Source organism: Plectrocnemia conspersa, unplaced genomic scaffold, assembly GCF_051122295.1.
Source record: "Plectrocnemia conspersa isolate PC_06_02 unplaced genomic scaffold, ASM5112229v1 ptg000010l, whole genome shotgun sequence".
Lineage (NCBI taxonomy): Eukaryota > Metazoa > Arthropoda > Insecta > Trichoptera > Polycentropodidae > Plectrocnemia > Plectrocnemia conspersa.
This window is the reverse complement of record NW_028277174.1, coordinates 30308633-30335486: the sequence shown is the minus strand read 5'-3', so window position 1 is coordinate 30335486 and position 26854 is coordinate 30308633. Positions and strand designations below refer to the sequence as shown.

The following is a 26854-nucleotide window of genomic DNA, read 5'->3' as shown; positions in this document are numbered from 1 at the left end:
TAATTCGCAAATAAATATAACAGATATTAGAAAATATAAATATAAGGAAAAAATTTTAATAATTAAAAAAAACGTATGACTAAATCACTCTTCAATATCTAATTTTTAATCATTAAAATACAATCGTGGTAATATTTCACCCCTCTAATTTTATAGATATGTTCGTTTAAAAACATTCCTTAACTATATTTATTTTTTTAGAACAAGTCCGACATTTTATTTAAACATTGATGGTGTTTTGTAAAAAGAACAATTTTGACTCAATATCGAGAGAGAGCATAGAAATATCTATTCAAGCAAATCTTATGTTTTATTTTTCTTCTCTTAAGCTAAACCCATTAACCCTACCAAGTGTTTTGTGGTTTAAACCCAGTAGCCGCCAATTTGCCTGAAAGTCCTAACTTATTTGGACCTTGATGTTGGATAATGTGCACGAACGATAATTTTAAAACTCATTTGCTTGATTGTATAGATAAGAGAAAAGAGCAAATTTTCACAGCTTATGAATAAATAATAATAAATAAAAATAAATATATTTTGTCTCACTGATATAATAATTAATTATTAATACTTTATTATCGTGGATATTAAAGGGTTAATAATTTATCATTCATCAAAAGTATTAACCACATTAATTTTATATGCGATGTTTATTAATTGATTTTTGTATTTTCGGTGGTATAATCAGTAAACATTAAACTGTAGTTCGCATAATTTTGCAAGGTTGAAACAATTTCAGGGGCAAATATTAGCCAAAAAACTTCGGAAGACCTTAAAGATAAGTTAGGGATTGATGGATGAGTACAGAAAGGCCAACAGATGGTGATGGAATGTAAGTAATAATAATCACATACACACAAATAAGATGGTGAGAAGGATATCAATATTTTTTTAATATTTAAGTTATTTAAATATGAGTGACACAAAGTTTTACGATAAATACGTAAACATTTTTTTGTATAAGGTTAAAATGACAATTTATGCACATGTGGTAAAGATACTTTCACTGTAAAAGTTTTTTAATCATTCTAAAAAAGAATGAATGGTTTTGTTGTTACTATGTCACATTTCATTAATATATCTAGTACTATTAAAATTATTTTTCTGGGTTTTTAGATAATATATGATTTTTTTTAAATTTGTATGATAATTAATTAAAAATTAAAATTTTGAACCTTTTTATTTGAATGGTTAATAAAAGTTTGATTTTCACTTAAAACAATTATATTTTTTTATTAAATATAAATCCAAGCGGTTATTTTTAAACTTAAGTTACTGAAAATTATAAATTATAATAATTGATCATTAAAGATTTAATTTTCTATATTTTTTTCATCTGACTAATAAATTAAATAATTAAATTAAAATTGTGCTAGGTCCTGCAAAGTGACGTTTATTGATTGTAAAATATAATTATATTTTGTAGTTTATAAAATATGTTATATATCACTGATTTACATACTTTGATTTCAGTCTGGTGTCACACTACTATCTTAGTAGTTGTTGATTGTGTTTATTTTATTGTAACGCATTGGAGTAACGGATAGAAAATTCACAATAAATAAAATACATTATTTGACATGTAAATATTACTTATAAACAACTTAAAATATATATTGTTTTGATCACCTATTTTTATGTAATATTTAAAAAAAAATTTTTGATGAAGGTAACTTTAAGAGTTTTACTACAATCTGTGAAAATTAAAATATATTTTTTAAACCTTTCGTCGTAACCTGACAAGCGTAAGCCCAATGCGTTACAACTAGCAAATCTGTACCAACTGAGTAAGTCAATCATACATAATGAATACCTACAAGTAAGTATTAACGAGCAGACTGAAAGTCTGGGAATCGGTGACATCTATATTATGAATTATAAATTATTATGTGCTATCCAATTTAAATTCAATAAATGTCACTGCAGCTGGGGCCGGTTTTCTTTTTAATAATAGCGCATTTTTATATATCAAAATTCGAGAGCTGCTGCCGGGGCTCGAACCCACAACCTCAAAGTTACTAGTCTGATACGTTACTGACTACACTATTCCGTTCTTAAACATACGATATTCTCTATAAGCTGAAATAGTTTTTATTAAATATGTTTTATATCTTATATGTATGACTAAGTTTGATTTAAAATAATTAACCGTTATATTTGGCAATATTTTATTTACGATGACGATGTAATCAAATTGTAATGAAAAAAAGTTTTTAAAATAAAAGGTAGCTAGTTACTGATAATACAGAAGTATTCTTAAAATTGCGTTCAAAGGTTGCCGAAATACGATATATCGGATTTTGTGACTACTTATTAAATATATCGATATCAGCAAAGAAATTCGGTTATATTTAGATATTAATTGCAAAAAGCTTGTCAATAAAAAGTTTAAAAAATATCATTCTTTTATAAATTATTTGTTTGTTAATTTACATAAAATGTTATTTATATATATATATTTCCATGAAATGCTTTTAGACTATTTGTAGTCAATAATTCGAGAAAGGATTGTCCAATTTGGTCTAATTTTGGCAACGCTTTTATTTATATTATATATAGCACAAGAATATTTAGTGTTTGAAAAAAATAATGATATTGCGTAATCAGTTCATATTTATTGCTCAATATGATTTAAATATGCTTATCATGAATGTATTTTTTGTGTGAAAAACTGTAACACATACATGTCTTATTTATTTACCCTAAGTGAAGCCAGTTAAACTGCCAGCACGCAATAAAATTAACATAAACGAAACATTTGATATTTTCGTTTAGAAAAAAACCGCTATCTTCGCTTATCGGTAATAATTGAGAATTGAATTCATATTCACAGAAGCTCCCGAGTGTACGTCTCAGCGAAAAAACAGTATTTTTCATCTGCCGAATGGATTAATCGAAAATGTTTCAATGGCGATAACGACGTCCGTAGCGTTTTCAATGGCGTCTTTTAAACCGTCACAATACGGGGAATTCGTTTTGGGAATCAACAATTTTCAAGCGAAACCATGGGACTTTAGCTCCTTCGGTGTGAGTATTCACTTTATAGATCAAGTGAGGATATGGGTTGAGGTTTGTTGAGTGAGATTGATATAGTGTGTCACATTAAATTATAACGACTTGTTAGTAAGCGTCTTTCGGATTGAATAATGAATTTAAATTTATTTTAGTGAAAAGTATTGCTATATTAAAATTAAAATTTTCTTCTAGCTCAACCTAGATTTTCTTAATAATTTAATTTTTATTTTAGTGTCATTCAAGTTTTTTTTAAATATATTTAAATCGATTTACTTATTTTTTGCATGTATAAAATATTAACCAATCGTATGTTTATGACTTATTACGATAAATAATGCAACGTAAAAATTCATAGTTTCTTGACATATGATAGTATATTTAGATCAAATCAGTTTTTAGAAGAAATGAGTAGCACAGAGTAGCAAAAAACATTTACATGTATATATATATATTATAAATTCATGTGCTATAAAAGTAGTTGTTAATTTTTATGTGTGTTTTACACCAAAGTGAAAAGATTCACAAATAAATTTTTATATTTTCAATGTAATATTATTCTTGATTTCAATTAAAAGTTTGGTAACATTTAGTTAAGAAGTGTACAATTTGATTACGAATATCATTTGTTAAATTCTCGAAATATCATACCACGGAAATGAGGAATTTAATGAAAAAAGTCTTGTGGAATTTTACGTGTCATTCTCTGTAAATATAACGTCGAGATTCAATTAAAAAGGTGTATTTTTATTATTAGATCTTATTTATGGCATATTTTTGAGAAATTTAAACGGTCAGTTGTATAACGATAAACTTTTAGCAACATTTAATTAAATTTTATTTATCAGTAATGCTATCAATTACGGTCAATTATTGAATAGAAACGGTCAGCAACTTTTTGATTGATGAGCATTGACATTGTGATAAACGGTCAGTATTTTTTCATAAATTTGGCCTTTAACGTATTTTTTTGGCCTTACTTACTTAGATAAAATAAATTTAGCAGAAAACTTTGTTTAGATATTTCATCTAAAATTGTCAGTGCATCGCTTTTTAATTATATACACAGAAGTGATTTTTTTATTCTCATAGAAAATTACATAAGCACAAGTCAGTCAGTGCATACAAATCACAATTCTGGTGTGTCGAATGTTCCAGGACATTAAAAGGAATCTGGATTCGTTCCCAGTGTGACATGCACATTTGTTAGAACGAATCTAGATTGACGACCGCGATTATGCCTTTTCCTACTAACGGTGTTCTTTATGCTGCATTTTCGATTTGCATCGAAGCTGAGGTTACATATTTTATGAAGGTGATCAATACACGTTTCGTGTCACGATGTGTATAAATTGTTCTTGTGACGTCAGCAATTGAATAGGAAAATGGAGTTTTTAGAATGACAAAATAAACTGAAACTCCTTTAAGCAGCAATTATGATTGTGAAGTTTATTTAGTATATGCATTTCAATAAAACTGTATATGTTTTATTTATTTTACTAGTGAAAATATTCGTGTATGATAAAATAATATTGTGAAAGTCACGTGGGAAAATATTGCTCCATTTTTTATAAAATTGCAACAGAGAATTAAATATTCGCCACTCGTTCGCTTTGAATACAGAATTGAATGCAAAAGCTTTATACTATTTTTAATGTAACTTTTATGGTTAAATATTATTTTATTACACATATAACACATATGATCTAATAAAAATAATTGCGCCTAAAAAAAAGTAAGTGAAAAAAATATTTTTTTTATGAATAGCGTTACATAGTGTAACATTTTATTTTTTGTAAAAATATAAATATTATGAAACATATATAGCATAAAAGTGTGGAAAATGGATTTGTGGTTTATCCGCCAAAAACGGATTTCACTTACAATTTGTTGTATATATAAAAATTGTGAGTATAGTAAAGCTTTTTCTGGGACAATATTGTTTAAAATTCCATATATTTACAATGGAAAAGTGTGAAATTTATAAAATTTATTGACGTATAGTAAAAAATCGTATGTAAAGTAGAACACTACAATATGAAACTCGAAGACTAAGGAATATAAACGTATGTAAATAATTACTGCGTAAGTTGCGATGCTTTGTATGAAAGTCTCGTTAAAAATTCAACGCACGTGACAACGTTTTGACGAGAGAGAAAAAATATATGTACGTGAAAGTATTATGTACGTTAAATTTGATAAGCTAACTTTTACTTCGATTGATCTCTCTATTCTTATCGGAAAATACATATTTCTCACGTCTACTTTTGTTAGGGTAGAAAATTTCGAGTTGCGAAACATTAAACTCACATTCCCTAACAAAATATAATACACGTTATGTATATTTCTCTTTGATTATAGTACACTAAATTGTTTTTTAATAAGAGATATGGTAGATAATGTTTTACATGTATTATACATAGTTTTTAATTTACATTTTTATTTCTTAAAAACTAATTTCATTCAAGTATTTGTTAAATATTTGTAAATGAATATTAAAATGTCACTGGAATAACAACGAATAAATAAAAAGTCAGAAAATATACTATATTTGTTAAAAAATATCAAATTTTTAAATCACAATTCTAAATCACTAATTCTAATAATTTCTAATATTGTGTGATAAATATTTTATCGACGTTTCGGTACGTATATTTCTGGCATAATGCAAAGTTTAATGCAAAAAAGCAGATTTTTAAAGATGTGCGTAAGATTGCAACGCATGCGCGTGTTCCAAGACAAAAAACTTTTCTTTCTTACAAGGAAATAAATATAATGCATTTTGACTTTTATGTTTACTTAACTATTATATTTTTAAATAATTGTAATATCTAATTATTTGACCGACGTTTCGGTACATATATTCCTGCCATGAGGATATTTTAAATAAAAGTCGATACAAAACGTGAGATTGCAACGCACGGGCGTGTTCTGAAACTAGAGTAAAACTGTAGTTCTATAAGTAAAACCCTAAAATGCGTTTTGCACTATGGTTTTATTAAGTAATTTAAAATATTTCTTATTCTTTCTCCTTAATATACAAATTTAAATATTAGATCATTTATGATGTTTACTTTTTTTTTTACTTAAGTTTCGGCATGTATATTCTCGCCATGCTCACTATTTTTATTCAGCAGATTTGCTAGACATTTAATATTATATTTATACAAAAAAAAAATATCGTAATATTAAATATAAATATAAAACAATAGAAAAAAAATACTAATAAATCAACAATTAAAGGTAAAGATTCTAACTTACATAAAAAATACCTAAGTATAAAAATATTTGCTTGATTAGAAAGTTCGCTAACTATCATTCGAAGTATAAAATACAATAATATCTGCAGATGTCAGTCTAATGCAAAAAAAGAGTATCTTTTATTTCGCAATGATGTGCTTAAAATTGCAACGCATGAGTGTGTTCCGAAACAAAAAACTAATAAAAATAAAGCTATATAATTTAAAGCGAACAGTTAATCATATCTAATATGTACTCATTTTAATATTAAAACAAATTATATACATATTCTTACAAAAATTTCAGCTTACCCGAAAAATACCTAAATATAAAAACAATTTAAATAATTTTCTAACTAAAAAGTTCAAAACTAAAATCTGCAGATATCAGTCTAATTAAAAAAACCGTAAGTTTTATTTCACAATGCTATGCTTGAAATTGCAACGCAGAGTGTGTTTCGAAACAAAAAACCAGAGCTCAATAAAAAAATTAATGAAATGCGTTTTGTCCCTTAAATGTAATTAACTATATTATTAAAAGCAAACAGTAAATCATATTTAATATATACTTAATATAGTTGAACGAATTATATACCTATTCTTTTATATAAACATACATACTCTTTTAATAATAAGCACTATTTTATATTATAAAAATGTATTTTAAAATGCGACTGATGCGACTGAATGCCTTATATAAATTATAGTTTTATTGCTAATATGTTATTATTATTATTATTGAATTAAATACTGATATGTTTTGTAAAATATTTTATATTTTTTGAATCACAAATATTTAAAAAAAAATGTAAAGGTATTTTATTGAAAAAGAAAACTTATATGGATATTTCTACTATACATATACATATTTTTATATGTATTTTAAAATTTATATTAAGAAGAAATACTGAAATAAATTAAAGGAAAGCCATCTGGTAAAAAAAACGCGATACTTGCTTATACAAACATTTTGAAAAAATATGTAAACGCATGTCAACGTTTTAAACGATATTTGCTGTAAATATTTGTATTCTTTAATGACGCAATTCGCTGAGGATGTTTCTAAAATATTTTATTTTTAATAATGTTTATGTACATTTTTAAGTTTCGAGAGTAGTGTTAATGTAATCATAGCTTATTCTAAAAATATATATTTTTTCTTTGTTCAAATTATAATTATAATAATTAAAATAAATAATCATTATTTTTAATAAGCAATGTTTCTGTGATGCATTTTATGCAATCTATTTTAAAATTATATTTAATGGGATACTATTTTAAAAATCTTTTTGGGTTTGTGTTTTTGTTCTGATGTCCGAATCGGACAAATTTATTTTATTTGACTCAAACAAAATGGTGTTATTTTCACAGCAAATAAAAACCACAAAGACGATTCGTGGAACGCAGAATCAACAAATGATACGATTCGACGCGTTCTCGATTCTAGGCGTGTTTATATGTGAAATTAATTCTCAGAATGTTTAGAAAATTTAATTTATGCTTACAATTAATCGCGAGTGTCTAAACACGTTAGCGTGATCAAAACGTATACGGACATGTTTAACCAACAATCTTGTGAGCTTTCATTAGTATGTAAGATCGTATGACAGAAATATCAATGGTACAAATTTAATTCCTATATCTGACGTTAAGCTCTAAATCAACATATTTAACATAAAGTTTACATACAATTAGATAAGCTAACTTTAATTTTAAATAATATTTCAGTTGATATTTCTTCATTTATATTTTTAACAGATGCGAAATATTAAATTATCATCAAATAAATAATAAGTGTAACAAACTAAATTAAGTATTGTAGTAATAAACATACTAAAAGAGCATTAGGTTACGTATTTGGCTTATTTAAATTTTTTGCACTATTTCTAAAATGTATACTATGTAAGACTTTAAGCTTGTTAAATTTGTCTTATATGTCGCAATATTTTTTTAGCTCATTTGAATACATACATTCTAAGGACTCCTATACTGATATACTTATTTTTTTACAGCATAATATGTTGTATGCTGTACGTATTATAAATAAATTAAATAGTTTTAATTTGTATTATCTGAGAACATTTTTTTAATTTTATTAGTACTAAATGCATTATTTAGCTGAGTGAAATTAAAGCAATAATAAGTCAATCTTTAAAAATAAATTAAATGCTTTATATAAAATTATATGGTTATGTTATATTTATAATTTGAGAGATAATACGCAAATCTAAAAGCAAGTTTTTTGGGAAAATTAATAAACGATCCTATAAGTATTTTTTATTTATTAAAAACTAACAAATTTATTACGGGAAATATGATTTAAAAATTAATAATAGTTTATTCATAAAAAAATACTTTCTAATAATAAAATGGTTTAATTCGTATGTATTTAAAAATTTACTAATGCTATAAAATCAGTTGAATTCAAACAGTAAGTGAGCATTTAAAAGTAGCGCAAATAAATAAAAATGTAGTATATTCCTATTTTAAAATTATTTTTTGTTGAAAGAAGGTAATGAAAAAAATAGGAAATTTCATAAAAATTCGAAGAAAAATTTGAGACTAAATAAAATTTAAGACCACAAAAATTGCTACAATATTATTTAAATACAAAAATGAAGCATTCATAAGTATCCTAAAAAAGCAAGAAATAATGTAAGGTATTTTATTTTTCTAAATGTATGTATTAAATGATCTAAATTAAATAAAAATAACCTGAGTGAGCGTTAAAAAGAAAACTAAAGATATTATTTAAAATATGGTTTAAAAATATGTATATTATCTAATTTAAAAAGTATTGATTTACAAAGTATGTATTTGTTGAATTTTTTAAAGTTTTAATGTTTTAAATTGTTATTAAAATATAACTGATATTCAATCTCTCCATAATTATTTATTGGGTGATCATAATTGTAGCAATTAAAACAGATCATCAACTAAATATATTATTGTAAACATAATTTGCTCATCATCTGATTAAGAGAGATAAAGTCTATATTAAACAACAAGTGAGCCATTAAAAAGCACACCAAAATTGTGTGAGGTGGTTCTAAAGTATGTATTTTTATAGTCTTAAGTATTTATTTGTTGAGAAAAAAATAGCGCAAATAAAAATCCTAATTTTATACAAAAGAGACTTAGGAAGAAAATTAGATAATATATATTTAGATAATAATTCACTAATTAAAAAATTACATTTGATCGAAAGAATATAACCCAATATTTTTACAAGAATGACATTAAAAACTTAATGGTTCTATGATAATTATTTGTTAAACAAAAAAAAGCAATAGAAATACTAAATCTTAAACAAAAAAACTTAAGAAAAATTATACATAATATTTTTTTTATTAATAACACAATAGTTCATAATAATCTAAATACATCTGAAACAGCAAAAAGGGCATTTAATAGAAGCCGAAAAAAAGATGTGCATAATTTTAAATAAAAAATATGATATGGTCTAGTATTAATTTGTTAAAAGTGAGTAATCCAATTGAAACAGAATATTTTATAAGAAAATATATAATATTAAATATATTTTTGATGATAACCAAAATAAAATCATTTGATCTGTAGTGTGTTTAAAAAATATCCCCAATATATATCACTTGAATATTTTAATAGATAGAAATATAATTAGTGATTCAATGAATTTTAGTATAACTTACTAATATTTCATTCAATCAGTAGAATATTACGATTAATATTTCTAGACAAAGTAAATAGAATTTTTATTAAAAATTATTCATAGAAAATCTGTTATTTTTTTAATAAACAGTATTTATATTTTATAAATTTAATCATATCCGATTTTGAATTTTTGATTGTAGTACCTAATATTTATTACATACCTCAATTAAAATTTTATACTTGCTATGCATAAAACGATACAAATTCCCATTAGCAATTAAACTAAAAACCTTAGAGTTCCCCCAGGGGTTGTTTTCGAATGTACATCTCTCTCTTACCTCACAGTTATAAATTTAACCAAAGAATTCCCTTTGTCTCGGGTGGAGTCTTTCGAATTATTGGAATACCGCGAAAACGAGATACAAAAATAAATTAAAAATAAATTAATAACTCACCAAAGTTACGAAGTAAGTTGCAAAGTTTTATTGTTTGACGATCGGTCGGTCGGTCGGTTTGCAGTGTGGTGGTTGTTTCTCGGAGGGTTTCGAAGGTTTTGTTGTTTGAAAGTGGCCTGGTCGTGGTGTCTTGATTCCCTAGGAGCTGAAGGGGTACTACCGTTCGGCCCTCAGGTTTTGCGACCACTGGCAGCAGAAACGATCCTCTTCTGTATATATACGAGCGGAATGCCACCCCAACCCACTGTGGGGGTAGCTCGCAGACGCCCACATGTGCAAGTGGGAGAAAGGGCTGCTCATTGATAGGTGGTCAGCGAATATGTCGTTGTACTGTTTAATATTAAAATACTATATTATTTTATAATACTGACAACAAAAATACATATCATTATAAATAAAAAAATATTGCTTACAAAATAAAATATAAATTACCTTTTTTTTAATTTAAATGCATTTTTTGAGTCTATAATATATTTATCGGCAAAGTTTTATGTAACCTAATTTTTTAGTAATCGTTTCAAAATAATCAAAATAATAAATGATTATTACACAAAAAACGCACACTAGAAACTATATTAAACATCAAAAATAATGTTCATTTTAGTGTCGGGACCATTAGTAATTGTTGCGGTAAATTTTTTCGCAAAAACTTATATAACAAAAAGCATATTACAACAAATTGCTTTATTTGTATCCACTCAACTTTCTAAGAACAAATATTTTTCTTTGGCGTTATAAAAATAATATGGTAAATCTTAGCATATATGCTATATTCAACAGTATCCATTAACAGGTTTAAGACTAACCAGGACCGCTGAGAGCAAACCCGGGCCCTGGGAAAACAATGATTCTAGACCTCATGACAAAAATGTTATTTTATGTATTTTTAACATCGTAATATAATTTCTTAAACAAATAATAAATGGTACGAGTTAACCCTTTTTATGCCATAAATAAATACAAAAAAAAGCCACCGTTGCGACATATTTTCTAAAATCATATTTTATACGAAATATTTTAATTAGGCATTAAAAATTATTAAAAATATTTACTCATAATATTTATATGATAATTACTCGTTTTTTCTTTGCTGCTGTATTTATTCTTTGGCTTATTTTCTCCTGAAAGATGAGTTAGCTTAGTTTCTATTTTGGACTTGAGCTAATAAAATTTTCAAGACTATAATTAGTTTTAGAATATTCATTAGGATAGGTTTAGATTTGAACAGCAATTTTATAGCAGCATATTAGCACCCGTCAGTTAAATTATATTTGCTATAGAAATATATATCTACTGGTGAAAATCTATTTGCACTTAACTAGTGAAAATATAACTTTGCCAAAAAATACACATTCATTGTAACATTCATACATCGGATGTAAATAAATAATAATAAGTATGTAAATATATATAATATATTACTACATATAGAAAGGTTGAAATCATATAATTTTACTAGCACCTGCCAGATAATTAATATTTTCACTGATAAAAATATATATCTACTGGAGAAAATGTATTCCGATATGATTTTACTGAAATTATATATTTAAAAAAAACCGTGATAGATACGAAACTGTTTTTTATAGATTTTCTTTTAGAAATAAGCACATGAAACTGAATGTATAATTTATTTATTTTGCTACATTCAATCTAGATGTAAAAGTACCGATAATAAAATCTATAAAAACATCAAATATATATAAAATTCATCTGGCGCTGTTATTAGGTATTTGATCTGAATTTTCAGATCGAATACCTAATAACAGCGCCGTTTAAAAATCAATAAAGTCAAGAATAATTTGCAAACAAATTTTAACACAAATGGAGCCGCGTCAAAAAACCACAATCTATCTCTTTGAATAATAATGTTTATTGTGAAAGTACTACCTAGAAGGTGGGTGTTTTTGAAGGCAATGTTCCGCTCTTTTTATTTATTGTATAATATGTATAAAAAAGGGCTAAAGGAACTTATATCTTAAATACATCAGTATTTATGTATATCGCAAACAACTGTAGCTTAGATCAGATTTATTATTTGAGGTTGGTTTTTCCTTTTTTTTATAAATATATTCTTGCTATGATTTTTTTTCAGAGTTTGGCTCTTTAATGAAAATGAGCCCTGGAAATTTGTGCCCTTTCGGCAGACCTAACTGTAACTATACATAAAATTAGGATTTTTAAATCATCGTTCGCAGAGATTAACAACTTCGCTAAAAATATAAATAGTAATGACTATATTACATTGCGATTAATTAATGCGAGTATCTAGATAAAAACAAATTATTATTATCTAACTCTTACCTTCACTAGAGGACAGGAACACTAATGAATTCGAGTCATGGTCCGGTAGTGACAGTTTGGACTTCATCGAGGCAGCACGAGGATGTACAGGAGCCGACACCGGGGCATTGCCCTTAAATAGTTGGACTACTCAAACTATTAAGATCCTAAAAAAAAACGAAAAAAAATTGTAATGATGAGATATAAAAGAAAAAAATTGCATAAAAGGTATTGAAATACATATTTATTAAACTACTAAAGCTTATACAGTTAAATGATTTATTATTCTCTGACTTTTAGTCGGCATGATACTATTTGTGTAAATATAAAATGCACATACATTAAAAAACAGATAAAAAATCAGGTAGCTTGACACTTTAACAAAAAAACTTAAAAAATAATTTTTAATCCACAATTACTCCTAAGTATTTTATAATATTATCACCTTATTTATAATAGAATTATCTATAACTATTTTTATGATGCTTTCGTAGGTATTTAAATCATTGATACTTTAAAGATTCGTATTTCAGCATTAGTTGCATACATATCGATTAAACCTTAAAGAAGTATTTTTTAAATTAATTAACGTATTAAATAGTTTTTGTGGTAGATTTTAAGATTTTAATATTATAAAAGATTATTATAAATCCCATTTAAATGTTACAGAGGTAAGCATTATACGATTTTTTAATATAATTATTTAATTTATAAATTGTCTACGTGTGTAATAGGAATTATTTCTCTATATATTAAGGTTATTAATACTTTAAACAAAATTTACACAGTAAAATTTATGTTTATTTAAATTATATATTTTAGTAGGTTGTCACATTTGAAACATTTTACGCTCACGCAATTTTCATATAATGCGCAACATATTTTTTGTGTAAAATGTTCTATAAAATTGAGAAATAATCATATAATACTGTGGTTTTTTATCTTGTCTTAAAATTAATTACCATTTTATAGAAAATTAATTCATAAACTTTAATATAAATTAAACCAACGACATGAAAACACTTTGACAGCATAATAAGAAAATATTATCCTTTTCATGGACATTTTTTAATAATTCATAACAATGGACGTATATTCATATGAAACATGAAAACTATGTTATTTAAAGAAAGCAAAAATTTAAAAATAACTGTTTTTGTGAGCACAGTTTATAAAAATACAATAAAATATAAAAATATTCAATATTAAATTTTGATTTTATCACTTTATTAATTATTTATAAGTTCGAACTTTTAATTGTATCGAACATTCCTTTAATGGTTACTTAAAAAAAAATTAATAATATGTAAGATCACGATCGCAAAGAAGTTTTTATTTCATTTTTTTAATAAATACAGTTATATCTATAATAACTAAGGTTAACTAATCAATAGTATAAAACTAAATCAATAGTATAAAACTAATAAAAAAATCAGTTTATTAAATTTATTTCATATCAATGAGCTATGAAAAGTGAAAAATATACTGATAAACTGTTACCACTTAAAATTTATTAATTTACGTGAGCAGTATTTTTTTAATGTAAAATTAAAAATTAGCTATTAAGCTAAATAATTTTAATATGTAGATAATAAAGTGAAATATATTAAAATAAAAATCTTAAATATCTTGCAATATGCATTTAAAATTTCTACCATTCTTCGGTCGTAAAATAATAGACGCAAAAATATGCGAGCAACCATTAATTTTTAAAGTAGCAACGAGTTGAATGCGTTAAGTACTGAAGAATATAAAACTTTTCATATTAAAATTAAATTATATATTCACACATATAGGTGTGTAAATTTTATTTTTTATATATAATACATATTTGTGTTTTATATAAAGAAACACTAAGAAAATTCATACAAAAGTAAAGGCTATTGAAGTGCATATGCGAGGAAACTTTTTACAAAAGACTAGAATCATATTATGTATACTCTATAAAGGCAATTTTATTTAAATTTTATATTCAGAGACGATGAATAATGATGTTGGCTTGCTCTATAAAATATCAAGGGTCTTCCAAGGATATATATTAATATGTGATTAATGCATTGCATGAGTTTCAATTTTTATAAGACACTTAATTGAAATATATGGTATTCTATAGATCATACCTTTTATTCATATATAATTTAAATTCTTAACTTTATTATTCAAGAGCATATATTTATAAAATTCGAAGGGGAATATATTAAAAACATCCTCGTTGTGAAGGCTTGAATGCGTTCATCAATATGCATGGAACAAATTGTTCTAATTGAGCTGCCACATGTCTTAGTTTACACTGGATGGTGATTTGACACGTTAATGTTTCGTATTAATTGCTCGTTTTTACCCTCAATAAAGAAAATTTGCATATAAATACGATACAAATATAGAATTAATTAAATCTTGTCATACACTTTCAAAAGCAAAGCTGAACCCTTTTGATCCTACGATAAATATTTACAAATAACTCGAAATTAACATTTTCGGAATGAAGAACAATAGACGTTTTCATATTATATATATAGTAAATAAACATTTATGTAAATAACCTTATGACGTTATTAAATTGTGCTCAATCTTGATCCAAATTAAGATGACTTAACCTTTTTTGTGTCAATGATAAACAGATTTTTTTAGTAGTAACTTGTTATAATATAGTAAAAATAAACTAATGATTGTTGATTGTATAGTCGATACGAAGGAAAAAACAAATGAGTTTAAAATATATATTCAATTGTATTTTTTAAATTTAAAATTACTTCGTGAAGGAAAAAAAATATTTAGTTTTATGAAACTTTAATTTAATTAATATAATAAGCTATTTATTAAAACTCCAACTATGATGACTTAATATGTTTTTTAAACATTTCAAATATATATATACATATACCTTTATCCATTTTTTATACATTTGTAATTCAAAGATATGTAAATACGCAAGAAATATTTAGTAAAAAAAATTAAAAATATAATGGCGCACGTTTAAAAGTGATGTTTTAGCTCATCGTAGTCTTCGTTCCTTAAAAATATAAATAGCTTGTGTAAAATATGCAATTTCGAGCGCTGATATTCTAGCCGCGTCAGTCAAGAAAGAAGAATGCAATCGTGACTATCTAGGGCACTCTACAGACCGCAGATGAAAATCGATGATCATCAAGAGATTGTCGATACTAAACCTCATTTGGTACTACGTCGACAATAAAATACATTGTAGTTAAATTTTCTTAGAATGCAAATTCTCATTAAAATATATATACATATATATATATTCAAAATGATAACAATAAATATTTCGCTTTAATGACAATTCAGACAATGTAATTATGTTCACGGACACTACAAACTAATATATCGTGCTGAACGCAAATCGACAATAATTTTTTGTAGTGACCCGCGCTCCGCATGACAAAATCGAGTATCTTTAACGCCTTATCGCAAACTTTCGACTGACAAAAGAAATTTTTATTAAAATACTTCTACATAAACTATAAAGTAATTTCACCGGGCAGAAAGATTTGCGAAATGTAACAATTTGACTCTTGGTTATTTATTTAATTTTTATTTATTTGTATTGAATCTTACGTTGTAACTTTGCAGGCGTAAGCCCAATGCGTTACAACTGAGTTAGTCAATCAGACTTAATGAATACCTAGAAAGTTAGTATTAACCACCAGACAGAAAGTCTGGGAATCGGTAACATCTGTATTATAAATTAAAAATTAGTACGTTCTATGCAATTTATAATCAATAGATAAGTTTTTTTAATAATAGCGCATTTTTATAAATAAAAATTTTAGTACTGCTGCCGGGTCTTGAACCCGTAAACTCAGAATTACTAGTCTGAGACGTTACGTACTACGCTATTCCGTCCTCAATGTCGATATGTAGCCAGTTATAAAGCAACTTTAGGTCTTTTCATAAAGACAGCAAATCCGCATTTGTGAGAATACTGGTTTAGAGAATAATAGTTTTTTTTAAATTATATAATATTACAAAAAAATATTACCGATTTATAAATATTTATTTATTTATTTATAAGTCGTACAATGTTTTGTACAATAATAAAATTCTTTACTTGTTACTTCTTCCATTATCTTTTCTATACAAAGCAATTGGTCTCATTTCCTCAAACTCTTAACTTTTTTTTATTTTAGATATAATTTGATTTAGTTCCTGGTATTTATTATGTTTCTTTAATCATATTTATATTTACAAATTATGTATTGAAATTCTTCTAAAATTACTGATTAAAATAATCTAAATTTTACAGTAAATGTTTCATTGTGTTAACTTTTGTATTTAATAAATAAACTTACTTTTAATAATGTACATACTACATTAAGTTGCATTTTTATGTTTATTATAAATAATACAGGTCCTAATTTTTAACCGCCAGGTACAACATACATTTCGTCAATTTTTTGTCTTGGTTTACCTGCGAAAACGTCTACTAATTTATAAACTAGTTAAAGCACATATATTGTTTCAAATATAAGTTTCAGGTCGAGTGACAATGTAGCAATCATAATGTTTTTATCGTCTGCAATCTCCATCCAGTTCAATATTACTAATTGGATTGCAAACTATATTGTATATTGCTATTTATATCCTGATTGCTTTGACACGATGATATTATTTTGAGAAAAAATCTCTTCAATATTTGTTTACTTATTAGTGGCATATCGCTTAAACTGTCACGATGAAGCTGATTTAAAATAAATTACTATTAATAAAATATAAATTTATATACATATGTATATATTACGTGTATACAAATTATTAAATAACGTTTTTAATTAAGGGTTATTTATATGAATGAGTAAATAATTACCATAAAAATTAAATTATATAGCTAACCGTAATTTAATTAATATAACCCTTACTGAAAATATATATTTAAAACATAAAAATATAATCAATACTTATAACAATGATATGATTTCATAGGCTTATTAGTTTTGAAACACTTATAATTTAATATAATTAATCGAAATTGTATACTAATTTAATTATATAATGTGTATTTTTTTATTATATCTAATTAATTTTAAAAAATAATTCGAAACATCGTATAATATGTTAAAAAATGTATTTAATATTAAAAATAATAAAATAAATTTATTAAACTTAAAATTAATATTAATTACCCTCGCGACCAATTTCAGAACACTACACGTAAATATATGTATTTATAATATTAATTAGGACGAGTTTAATTATTAAAAAAATATATTTATTTACAAATGCTATATTTATAAACACGCTCACAGCTTCTCACTCGTAAGAAGGCAACCATAATAACCATAATTTATAATTGTCAATAAACTAAATTAAAAATATTTGTTTAAATATCGACTATAAAAACCATATTAACAAACCTTCCTAGAAAAAGTTGCAATATAAAGTAATTATTGTTAAAATTGCATTTACAGAGACAACAGATAAATTTTGTAAGTAATTAATTTATCGAGACATTTAAAGTTTGTGTGTGTAATTATATTTGCACTTAATTATTTAGCATTAAACCTTTTTTCATAATTTGACTATAAGATAAGAGATAAAAAACTTTCAACACCAACAGCTAGACTGATATAAATTTTAATATAATAATAAACTTGTACCACACTGTAGGAAATTTCTCATGTAGATATTAATTAATTCAACAAAACTGTTGCATTCAAATCATTTTGCTCCGCCCATAAAGTTTTCTTTTGAAGCTAAAAGTAATAGTTGCGCCGCGTGAAAAACTTTCGTCCTTTCTGCTGGAAAGAGGGACTGACTCAAATTAGAAAACTTTAAAAGCGCATTAGATGTTGTACCATAATGTTGACCATAATGATCATTATATCATAATAAAAATGTCTGAAATTTTAAATGTGTTATTAATATCATATATTAGGTAATCTGGAAATAAATATTGTTTTTTTAATGAATCAAATAAATCACTTTTAATTTTTATTTTAATGATCTAAAATATTTTTGATGACTCAAAAATATGGATATTTAATAATACATTTAATGAAAAATTTTGCATAGCTATAATTAAATATATATTAAAACAGTCATTTTAAGATATAAACATGCTTTAGGAGTTAATATAACGTATGTCTATAAGATATTAATAATCTATTTTTTAATTTAAAATAAGGCAAAAGCATATTGCAACTATTTTAATAACATACGAGCTCTTAAAATATGGGAGAGAAAATAATCGATTGCCCGAATTAAATAACGGCTTTTGAAACGAACTGTTGAAAGGGTAAACTTGAAAAGTCATTAATTCGCAATTACCGCTATTTATTGTCAGCATATTGCATTAGTAACAAAGTAATTAGTGAGAAATAAATAGCTTTTTTACATAGCATCCGATGCAAGACTCGTTTAAATAATTCTGCTATTTGTTAACCTTTAGAGCTCATAAATTTCGAAGCAAATTCTAAGACTGTTACATCATTATTTTATAGTGGATTTTTATAGTTAATAATTTTTGTGTTAGCATAACTGCTTTGTTACGTTAACAAAAAAAAACATGTGTTGAATTAAACGTATGACATATTTTGGTCGATTAATATATGTATGATATATAAAATTTTGAAATGTTATCCTTATCTGTGTGTCATTCATCGTCTTTTCCTATAATGATTAATATTATTATAATAAAATATGCTTATCACGATATCTGAGATAAATCTTTACTACTTTTTGTACACGTATTCTTTATCAGGTCAAAAAAATATAAAGATCACACGTGGGAGTATTATCATGACGTCGATGATAAAAAATCAGATGTGTTCAAATCATATTAATAGTAAACCCTTTTTGGTTTAATTGAAAATGAACCGGAGATTATCAAACCATAAATTTAACCAACAACTTGCGGTTAAGCTGTGACAACGTTTGTTGCGCAACAAACGCTAGTTAATTACGCTTATTTGCGTTCAACGGACGCTTCCAAGGATAAAATCCAACATATTTGCCAGCCCTGATTGCATCTGTTATCGATGCATAATTGTATATAAATATTTGGAGTTTCTTCTGTGTTTCATCGTATAATCTCAAGCGTAAGTTAGCTTTTAAGTGCACGGTAATAAAATGCCCAACGAAGTGCAACAATTTACTTTGGCCGAAGTGGCCAAAAGAAACGGAAAAGAAGACAATTCTATGTGGATCGTGATCAAGAATAATGTATATGACGTCACTAAATATATAAAAGAGGTATAATCTTAAATTATTATTAAAAAAAATACGTTTAAAACAAAAATTATTATATGTATGTATGTATATACATACACATTTTTACTGTTCCTACACCAAAATCATGTAACTTCGAAAATTATTTTTTTATAGTATTGCGATTATTAAAAAATTAAAAAACTGATATATGTACAATTAAATATATTTCACATTGCAATTCTTATTGTAATTTTTTAGGCAAAAAAATAAAGTGAAAGCAAAAATGTTTCAGTCACAATATTTTGCTTTGAGACAAAAGATTATAATAGTTTTATTATTAGTAAAAATTAATTTGTGATTTGTGCCATTTTTACCAAAAAATCTGTCTTAATTTAATTTTTCAGATGATTGATTAACTGTAGCTTACTTAGTTTGACTATTATTTTAATATATTTTTTAATACTATGTAAATATAATTAAATTTTATTATCTAAATGCTATTTATTTAATAAAAATACCTTAACATCATTTTTTTACAAAAATGAGAGTTATTAATTATTTTTATTTTTTGAAAAGTTCATAGTATTTTTTAATATGTTTTGTATTAAATATAATACATTTTTAACAGTTTGAGAGTTTTGAAAAAAAAATGATTTCAATTGTTTTTCCTGATTAATTAAAAGTATTTTTATAATCATATAATAATATATACATTAAACTACTGGGATTTAATTTAATTAAAAATATTTGTATAAAATATTATATTTTATTTGAAAAAAAAAACCATATGTGCATTAAACTAACAAAATATAATTTAAATATTATAAACAGTACACGTCAATAGTAGCTGATAAAAATAAAATAAAAATAACTATAGCAAAAACTATATTTTTTATTCTAAAAAAAACATAACCGATAGTTTTGTGAAAACAATTATGAGTAGTGTAATGAATTAATAAAATTCTATAGGTAATAATAAATAATAAAAATAATATGTAACATCAATCATTAGCTAATAAAATTAATCATACAAATGGTGAGAAAATTCTTATTTTGCTAAAATAAAAATATGGTTTACTAAAGGTTTTTAAGCAAAATTTTTTGTATTAAAATATTAAAAATATGTAAAGTACAGTTTTATTTATATTAAAAATACATATTTTCTGAAAAATTGTTATTTTTCTGAATATTTACTATAATATTATATATATATTATATTAAAGTTAATTTTTTTGTACTATTTCTTTAAAAAAATATAAATGTAATATTATTATTGTATATATTTTTTCATAAGACGGTTTGTTATTTAAATATATTTTTTGAAAAGTAGTTTTCAAAACTCTTTTGCTATTATTCTTTAATTTTTTAAATATTCGTGAATATACAAGTATCAAAAGATGCAAAATAAATCACATATTTTAATAGTTTTATTTGTTATAATACCTACTCTTAGGTGCTAATTGTCACTTTACTGTTAAGGTACAATAATAGATTTTTAATAATTTTACATCTTAAATGAATGCAAATTTCCTAATCTATAAAAGCTAATGTATTTTAAAACTTATTTATTTAATATTATTTTTAGCAATCACTTATTTCATAATTTAAATTATTGTTCAAAGCATTTTTTACAATTTATAAAAATAATTTACAGCATCCTGGAGGATATGATCTTATAGAAGAAGTTCTCGGAACCGATGCAACTCAGACTTTCAATGAAGTGGGTCATTCAATCGATGCTTACACAATATTAAAGAAATTCAAAATTGGAGAGATACAAGTAAATATTTTTAACATAATTTATTTTATTAAAATAATAAGTATTTTTAATATATAAAAACAATATTTCAGAACGAAAAGAAGACAGATATAAAACAAATATCAGAGGAAAAGTCGGAAAAATGTTGCATTAACTTTGAAATATTTTCTTGCTGTTTTAAAATATAGGCAACATTGCAAATATGCTTTAAAATAATATGTATGACTAACCTATATACATATTTAAAATTATATTAGCTATTTATACATTTAAGGAAACCATACTGATTTCATACTATTGACATTAAAAGCAAAGTGGCTTAGTATTAAATTATTACTTATCATATATACGATTTTTTTAATATTAACATGTATAACTATGTATTAATAACGAAAATCATTTTTATTAACAGGCAATTTTATATAAGTTGACGAAGAGGAAAATTATTTAGTTAAAAAAGTATAAATCTGTTATTAGAATTACAAACGATTACATTTTTTATACATGGTTAAGGAACGGCCATAAAACAGCGGTTTTTAAAAGTCGATTATCGATCGTTAAAAAAGGTTTTTTCATATTAAATTTCATCACAAAAGAAGTCAATAGAAAAAATATTTAGTGGCCCGTTATAAAGATAACCTATCGGGCCGAAAGTCCAAATTAATTTTTGGAAAAGTTTTATACAATGGAGTGAGTAAAAATCGAATCTGATACCGACGGAGAAGATATGTCGGAAATTGTTAAATTATTATTTAATAAAATTTTGTTATAATAAAAATAAATATATATTAAATTAGGTTCGTTAGTGTATTCTGTATTCTGTATTGTGTCAAAGTTACTTGTCATATGAAGAATCTCGAAAAAGAATCGCGGAAAATCTATTTTAATAAATTGATGTCATATATTTTATGTGAAATAAATTATTTTTAAACAACAATAAAGTTTATTTATTTATAAAAATACTATAACGAGCTAAAAATAACACTGATATAATCGATATAAGATGCTATATAGATCATTCGATCAGTGCTTTACTCGAAAGCGCCTTTGAGTGTTTGATGTTCCATAAGTAATGGAAAAGATATCCATTTGCTTTCGAGGAATTTCAGTTATTAAATGTTTGATGATTTTCTGTCATCGTGATTATTACAAAAGTTGGCAAAAACAAATTATTAATGCTCCCAAAACGTTCTATTATTTAATTTAATATTTTTTAATGTATTACTTTTAATCGTACTTATATTATACTTTTTTTATATTGTAATAATATTCTGCATTGTTTTTTAACAAACGTGATACATTGGGGTACAATAATTTTAAGTAAATTAAATAAAATATATATTAAATATATCTTTTCTCTAATACTATGGTATGTTGATTTTTATTTAACTATTACATTATTTTTAGGCTCACTTCTTTGTTAAAAAATAAAATGAGGCAGAATATAATTTGGAGTAATTTAAAAACACAACAATCACCACTTTTAATTAATTTATTATTATTAATTATTAATTAAAGTTTAGCGGTTTTCAAAATGGATAGGAAATTCTTAAAATATAGGCAGGCGTTAAGATATACGTTAAATAATTAATGCAAATTCCAGGAAGGTGTTTAATCATCGTGTAATATAATCGTTCAATTCCAGGAATTATTATATTTTTCAAGTTTTTAATGCCATCTAAAATTTCTTGTGAGCTGATTTTTCCAATTAAATTATCATTTACCGCGGATGCTTCTATTTTTCTTATCGATATATTATATTTACTTTATTTTTAGTTTTAGAGTATTGAAAATGTTAAGTGAGTGTTTTACAATACAAAAAAAGCGTTAACTAACACTTATATCTTGTACTGGTCCGTTTTAGCTATGGTATTTCCAAAAATTTAAATTTGCGAAATTTAATTACTTTCCATAATTAATTATCTACTGGTTTTATCAATTTAAGTCTACACGACCACTTTTTATTTAAAATAATCTAAATTGTACCGCGAGTATCGTCAGTTTTTTACCACTGATTTCTTATTTCATTTTTAATTTCAATTTATTTAATAATCGATTATAAAAGTTCAACATAATTATATTTATTTTTACGAGTTGGAACTCTTGAAATTTAATCACTAAATGGGACTCGACAATACTCTTGAAATCGTTCTAATATACAAAACAAAACAATTTTATCTATAACCTTGACCTCACTCTCTAGTGTAAAAAAACACAGGAAAATGATCCGTGGACAGTGCTTGAATGCATTGCATATCTAAGATCTAAGCATTACCCTTAACTAATCCTAAAATTGACGGAGCTATGTGGTTAGTAGGATTAATGCATTGGTGATTTTAAATAGTTAAAAATCATATCTGTGTCGAATAAATAGTTTAAAAGCGTCGTTCTAAATCGACTTACGCCGGAACAATTCCAATGCACGTATATAGCACTTGCATCGAGATTGCTATGGATCAATACACATTATGGAGAACTATATTTTGCAACGAATATAATAATCCTATTTTTATGATTAATTTTTATCACGACGGATTTTATGCTCTTTTTATGATATTATTCTCTTATTGATTTATTTACAAAAATTGCGAAAATTAGTAGATAATAATCAAGTATTAGTATACTCAAAAACTTGTTCACATTTAATATATAATACGTACGTCACATTTCAATTCAACGTACTTTTTTACGCATAAAAATATATCAAGGATTTTTTTTAAATAATATTTTTTTGTAAAATTATGACAAATACTATTTATTTAAATATAGTAGTAAGTCATTTATTTAATTTATCGACCGTTTAATTAAATATTGATTCAATATATATTAAGTTACTAATTACTTATCGCATTTAAGTGGTTGAAAACTATTTTTGAGATTTTTTTTTATAATTTTAATTATAATTATAAATGTTTCATTTAATAGTACTCAAAAAAGTGTACTTTATATAAATGTTAAATACTCTTTTTAAGTTTAAGCTTGTTCCTTTTTGTAAAATTGGCTAACCGCAAATGTGTCATTGCGATGAAAATAATACGTAATTAAATTTTATATATTTATTAAGGTAAATATTTTTGTAAACTTAATTATGACATTACTATAAACATATTTGCAATAACGCTTTTAAATCTTAAGCCAATTTCTTTTTCTGTAATTTAATTTAATTACTAACAAAAATCAAATCATTGAAAAATAATTATTTATATAGAGATCATAATGTTATATTTAATCTAATTTATTAATAGCCTTATTGAATAAATATATTTTATTAAGTTTAATTTTATAAATATATGATTGAGTTATTTCTGTACAATTTGTTTGGATATACAAGTAAAAATAAAAATAAAAGTCTGCAAATATAAAAATCAATATCATGCGAACTTCTTAATTTTAATTTTCTTGATTATTGATAAAATAATATTTGAATGAAAAATAAATATTATTTTTATCAATAATTAAGAAATAATATAAATATAAAAATACTAATGATTGTATAAAAAAATATTGTTTAAGCTATCCTTTGTAATTATTGAAAGGTCGCCCAACTTAAGACCACCTTAAAACTTTAGCTTTTAATCAGGTACGGATAAGAATTATTAATTAATTAATAAGATATTGTACGTATTATATTTTTCTAAATGTATACGTATTAAATTTATAATTTTAATGTATGAAATTTCAACCGCAGAATGAATTATTTCTAACTAATGCGGAGTTACTTAAATAATATAATAAAATAAAAAATATCTAAGGCACTATAACTCACAAGTCACAACCGAAAGTCCTAAGCATTGATGGATTGTCGACACCCCCCTCTAGCAACTTCAAAATGTGCTTTATTAAAAAACGCTCCTTAAAAAATCATTAGGATACAAATACGGATTCGACGCGTAAAAATCATATAACAGTTTTTTTAACTATCTTTAATAAAAATGAGTACTTAACTTTAATTGTATTATAGACAATGGAGCCATATTAAAGGATGCTACAAGTTAGCGCATTATACAGATCGCGAATTGACAATAAACTAATTATATCAGCCACGACTACTGATATTTGAAACCTGATCTTAAAAATCCAGATAGCTTCACAAATAGAGCTACGCCAAACATCGACAAACTGAGGATACCGAGAAAGCAGCCGCTTCCCCCTCCACGGAGACGACAGAATTTTTCAAACGCAGACAATGCTACCAAAACTCTATACCTTCAAATTTAATACCTTTACCCCTCATAAAAAAAACTCTGATACCTAAATCGTTTATGATTCTTAAAAAACACAAAAAACGTCGTAACGGAGATTTTTTGTTTTCGTTTTTTTAGATTTTCGTAATTATATAAATATTTTAACTTTTATATAGAGATGGCAGTACATACTCTTGTTAAAACATAGTAAAATATACACAATCATAATGTGTTGAACTCAAGAAAATTACATTTTCAATAAAATTAATAAAACGCAATCGTATCAACCTAATAATTGAGCTATCGCAATAAGTTATTCAAAATTAAACATATTCGTAAGAAATCTATTTTTAGTATTCTTCTTAAGTAATTGAAAATGTTTCTAAATAGATTTTTTGTAAAATTAGCTAACCACAAATGTGTCGTTGCGTTTTACTTTTGTATGTGTTTTATTTTTATTATTTACGTACATATTTTTGTAAATGTAAATTATGGCATTAATAAACAAATTTGCGACGTCGTTTAATTTTTTATTTATTCGGCGCTAAGGAAAAAACGCTCTTTCCATTAGGATACACAAATAAAACGCATGTTTCTCCTAATGGCGGATTTGGCCATGTTTCGTGCCAAAGAATATTTTACGAAATTCTTAAAATAACCCTCTTTGTTTCCTACGAGTGAGAAACAAACAAAAATCTTCTAACGATACTCCACTTTTTTCTATATTCAAAGAAAGCTTCTCAATCTAAAAATACAACAATATTATAATATAATATACGAATATTAAATCAGATAATTTTGAATAATAATTTTAAGGATTTATTGAATACACTATATTATTTAAATATATAAGTCCTTGTAAATTATGTTTCCAAATAATCTTTTACATACAAGCAAAGACAAATACTAAGGAGTACGCTCTCTTAAATTAATTTTAATCGCCAGAAGTTTTTGCTTTTCTTTTTTACTCCTAATTCAATTTTTACAATTTTTACAGTAAATACTGCAAAATATAATCAATAAACGAACTTGAATAACAAATGTAATACATATGTTAGAGCACGCTGGTAAAGAATATGCGTAAAGTAGACAGTAGAGAGTATGCTGTTTGAGCATAAGTTC

At 24.7% G+C, this 26854-nt stretch overlaps 2 protein-coding genes across 3 annotated transcripts in view; one reads left to right on the top strand and one right to left on the bottom strand.

Annotated features, from left to right (window-relative positions):
* Mip (Myoinhibiting peptide precursor) overlaps positions 1-26854 on the bottom strand; it is a 210833-nt gene that overhangs the window by 70690 nt on the left and 113289 nt on the right. The window contains exons 1-2 of one of the 2 annotated variants that reach the window (XM_088194882.1): positions 12644-12784; positions 10340-10669 (exon numbers count right to left, since the gene is read on the bottom strand). Coding sequence is in view for 1 of the 2 variants with exons in the window: in XM_088194881.1 (XP_088051007.1) it covers positions 12644-12710 (67 nt within the window). In the remaining variant the exon portion in view is untranslated. Of the gene's footprint in view, positions 1-10339; positions 10670-12643; positions 12790-26854 lie in introns of those variants that run through there. The other variant, XM_088194881.1, reaches the window with a different exon arrangement.
* LOC148231334 (cytochrome b5-like) lies at positions 19533-22143 on the top strand. Its single transcript, XM_088194921.1, has 3 exons — positions 19533-19831; positions 21444-21569; positions 21641-22143. Exons 1-3 carry the CDS (start codon positions 19709-19711, stop codon positions 21734-21736), a joined length of 345 nt encoding a protein of 114 aa, XP_088051047.1. The 5' UTR covers positions 19533-19708; the 3' UTR covers positions 21737-22143.

Excerpts from the sequence above, each read along its gene's own strand:
- LOC148231334 (XM_088194921.1), top strand. The coding sequence starts at position 19,709 with ATGCCCAACGAAGTGCAACAATTTACTTTGGCCGAAGTGGCCAAAAGA. Across the intron at positions 19,832-21,443 it reads TCACTAAATATATAAAAGAG|CATCCTGGAGGATATGATCT; the intron begins GTATAATCTTAA and ends AATAATTTACAG. Across the intron at positions 21,570-21,640 it reads TCAAAATTGGAGAGATACAA|AACGAAAAGAAGACAGATAT; the intron begins GTAAATATTTTT and ends ACAATATTTCAG.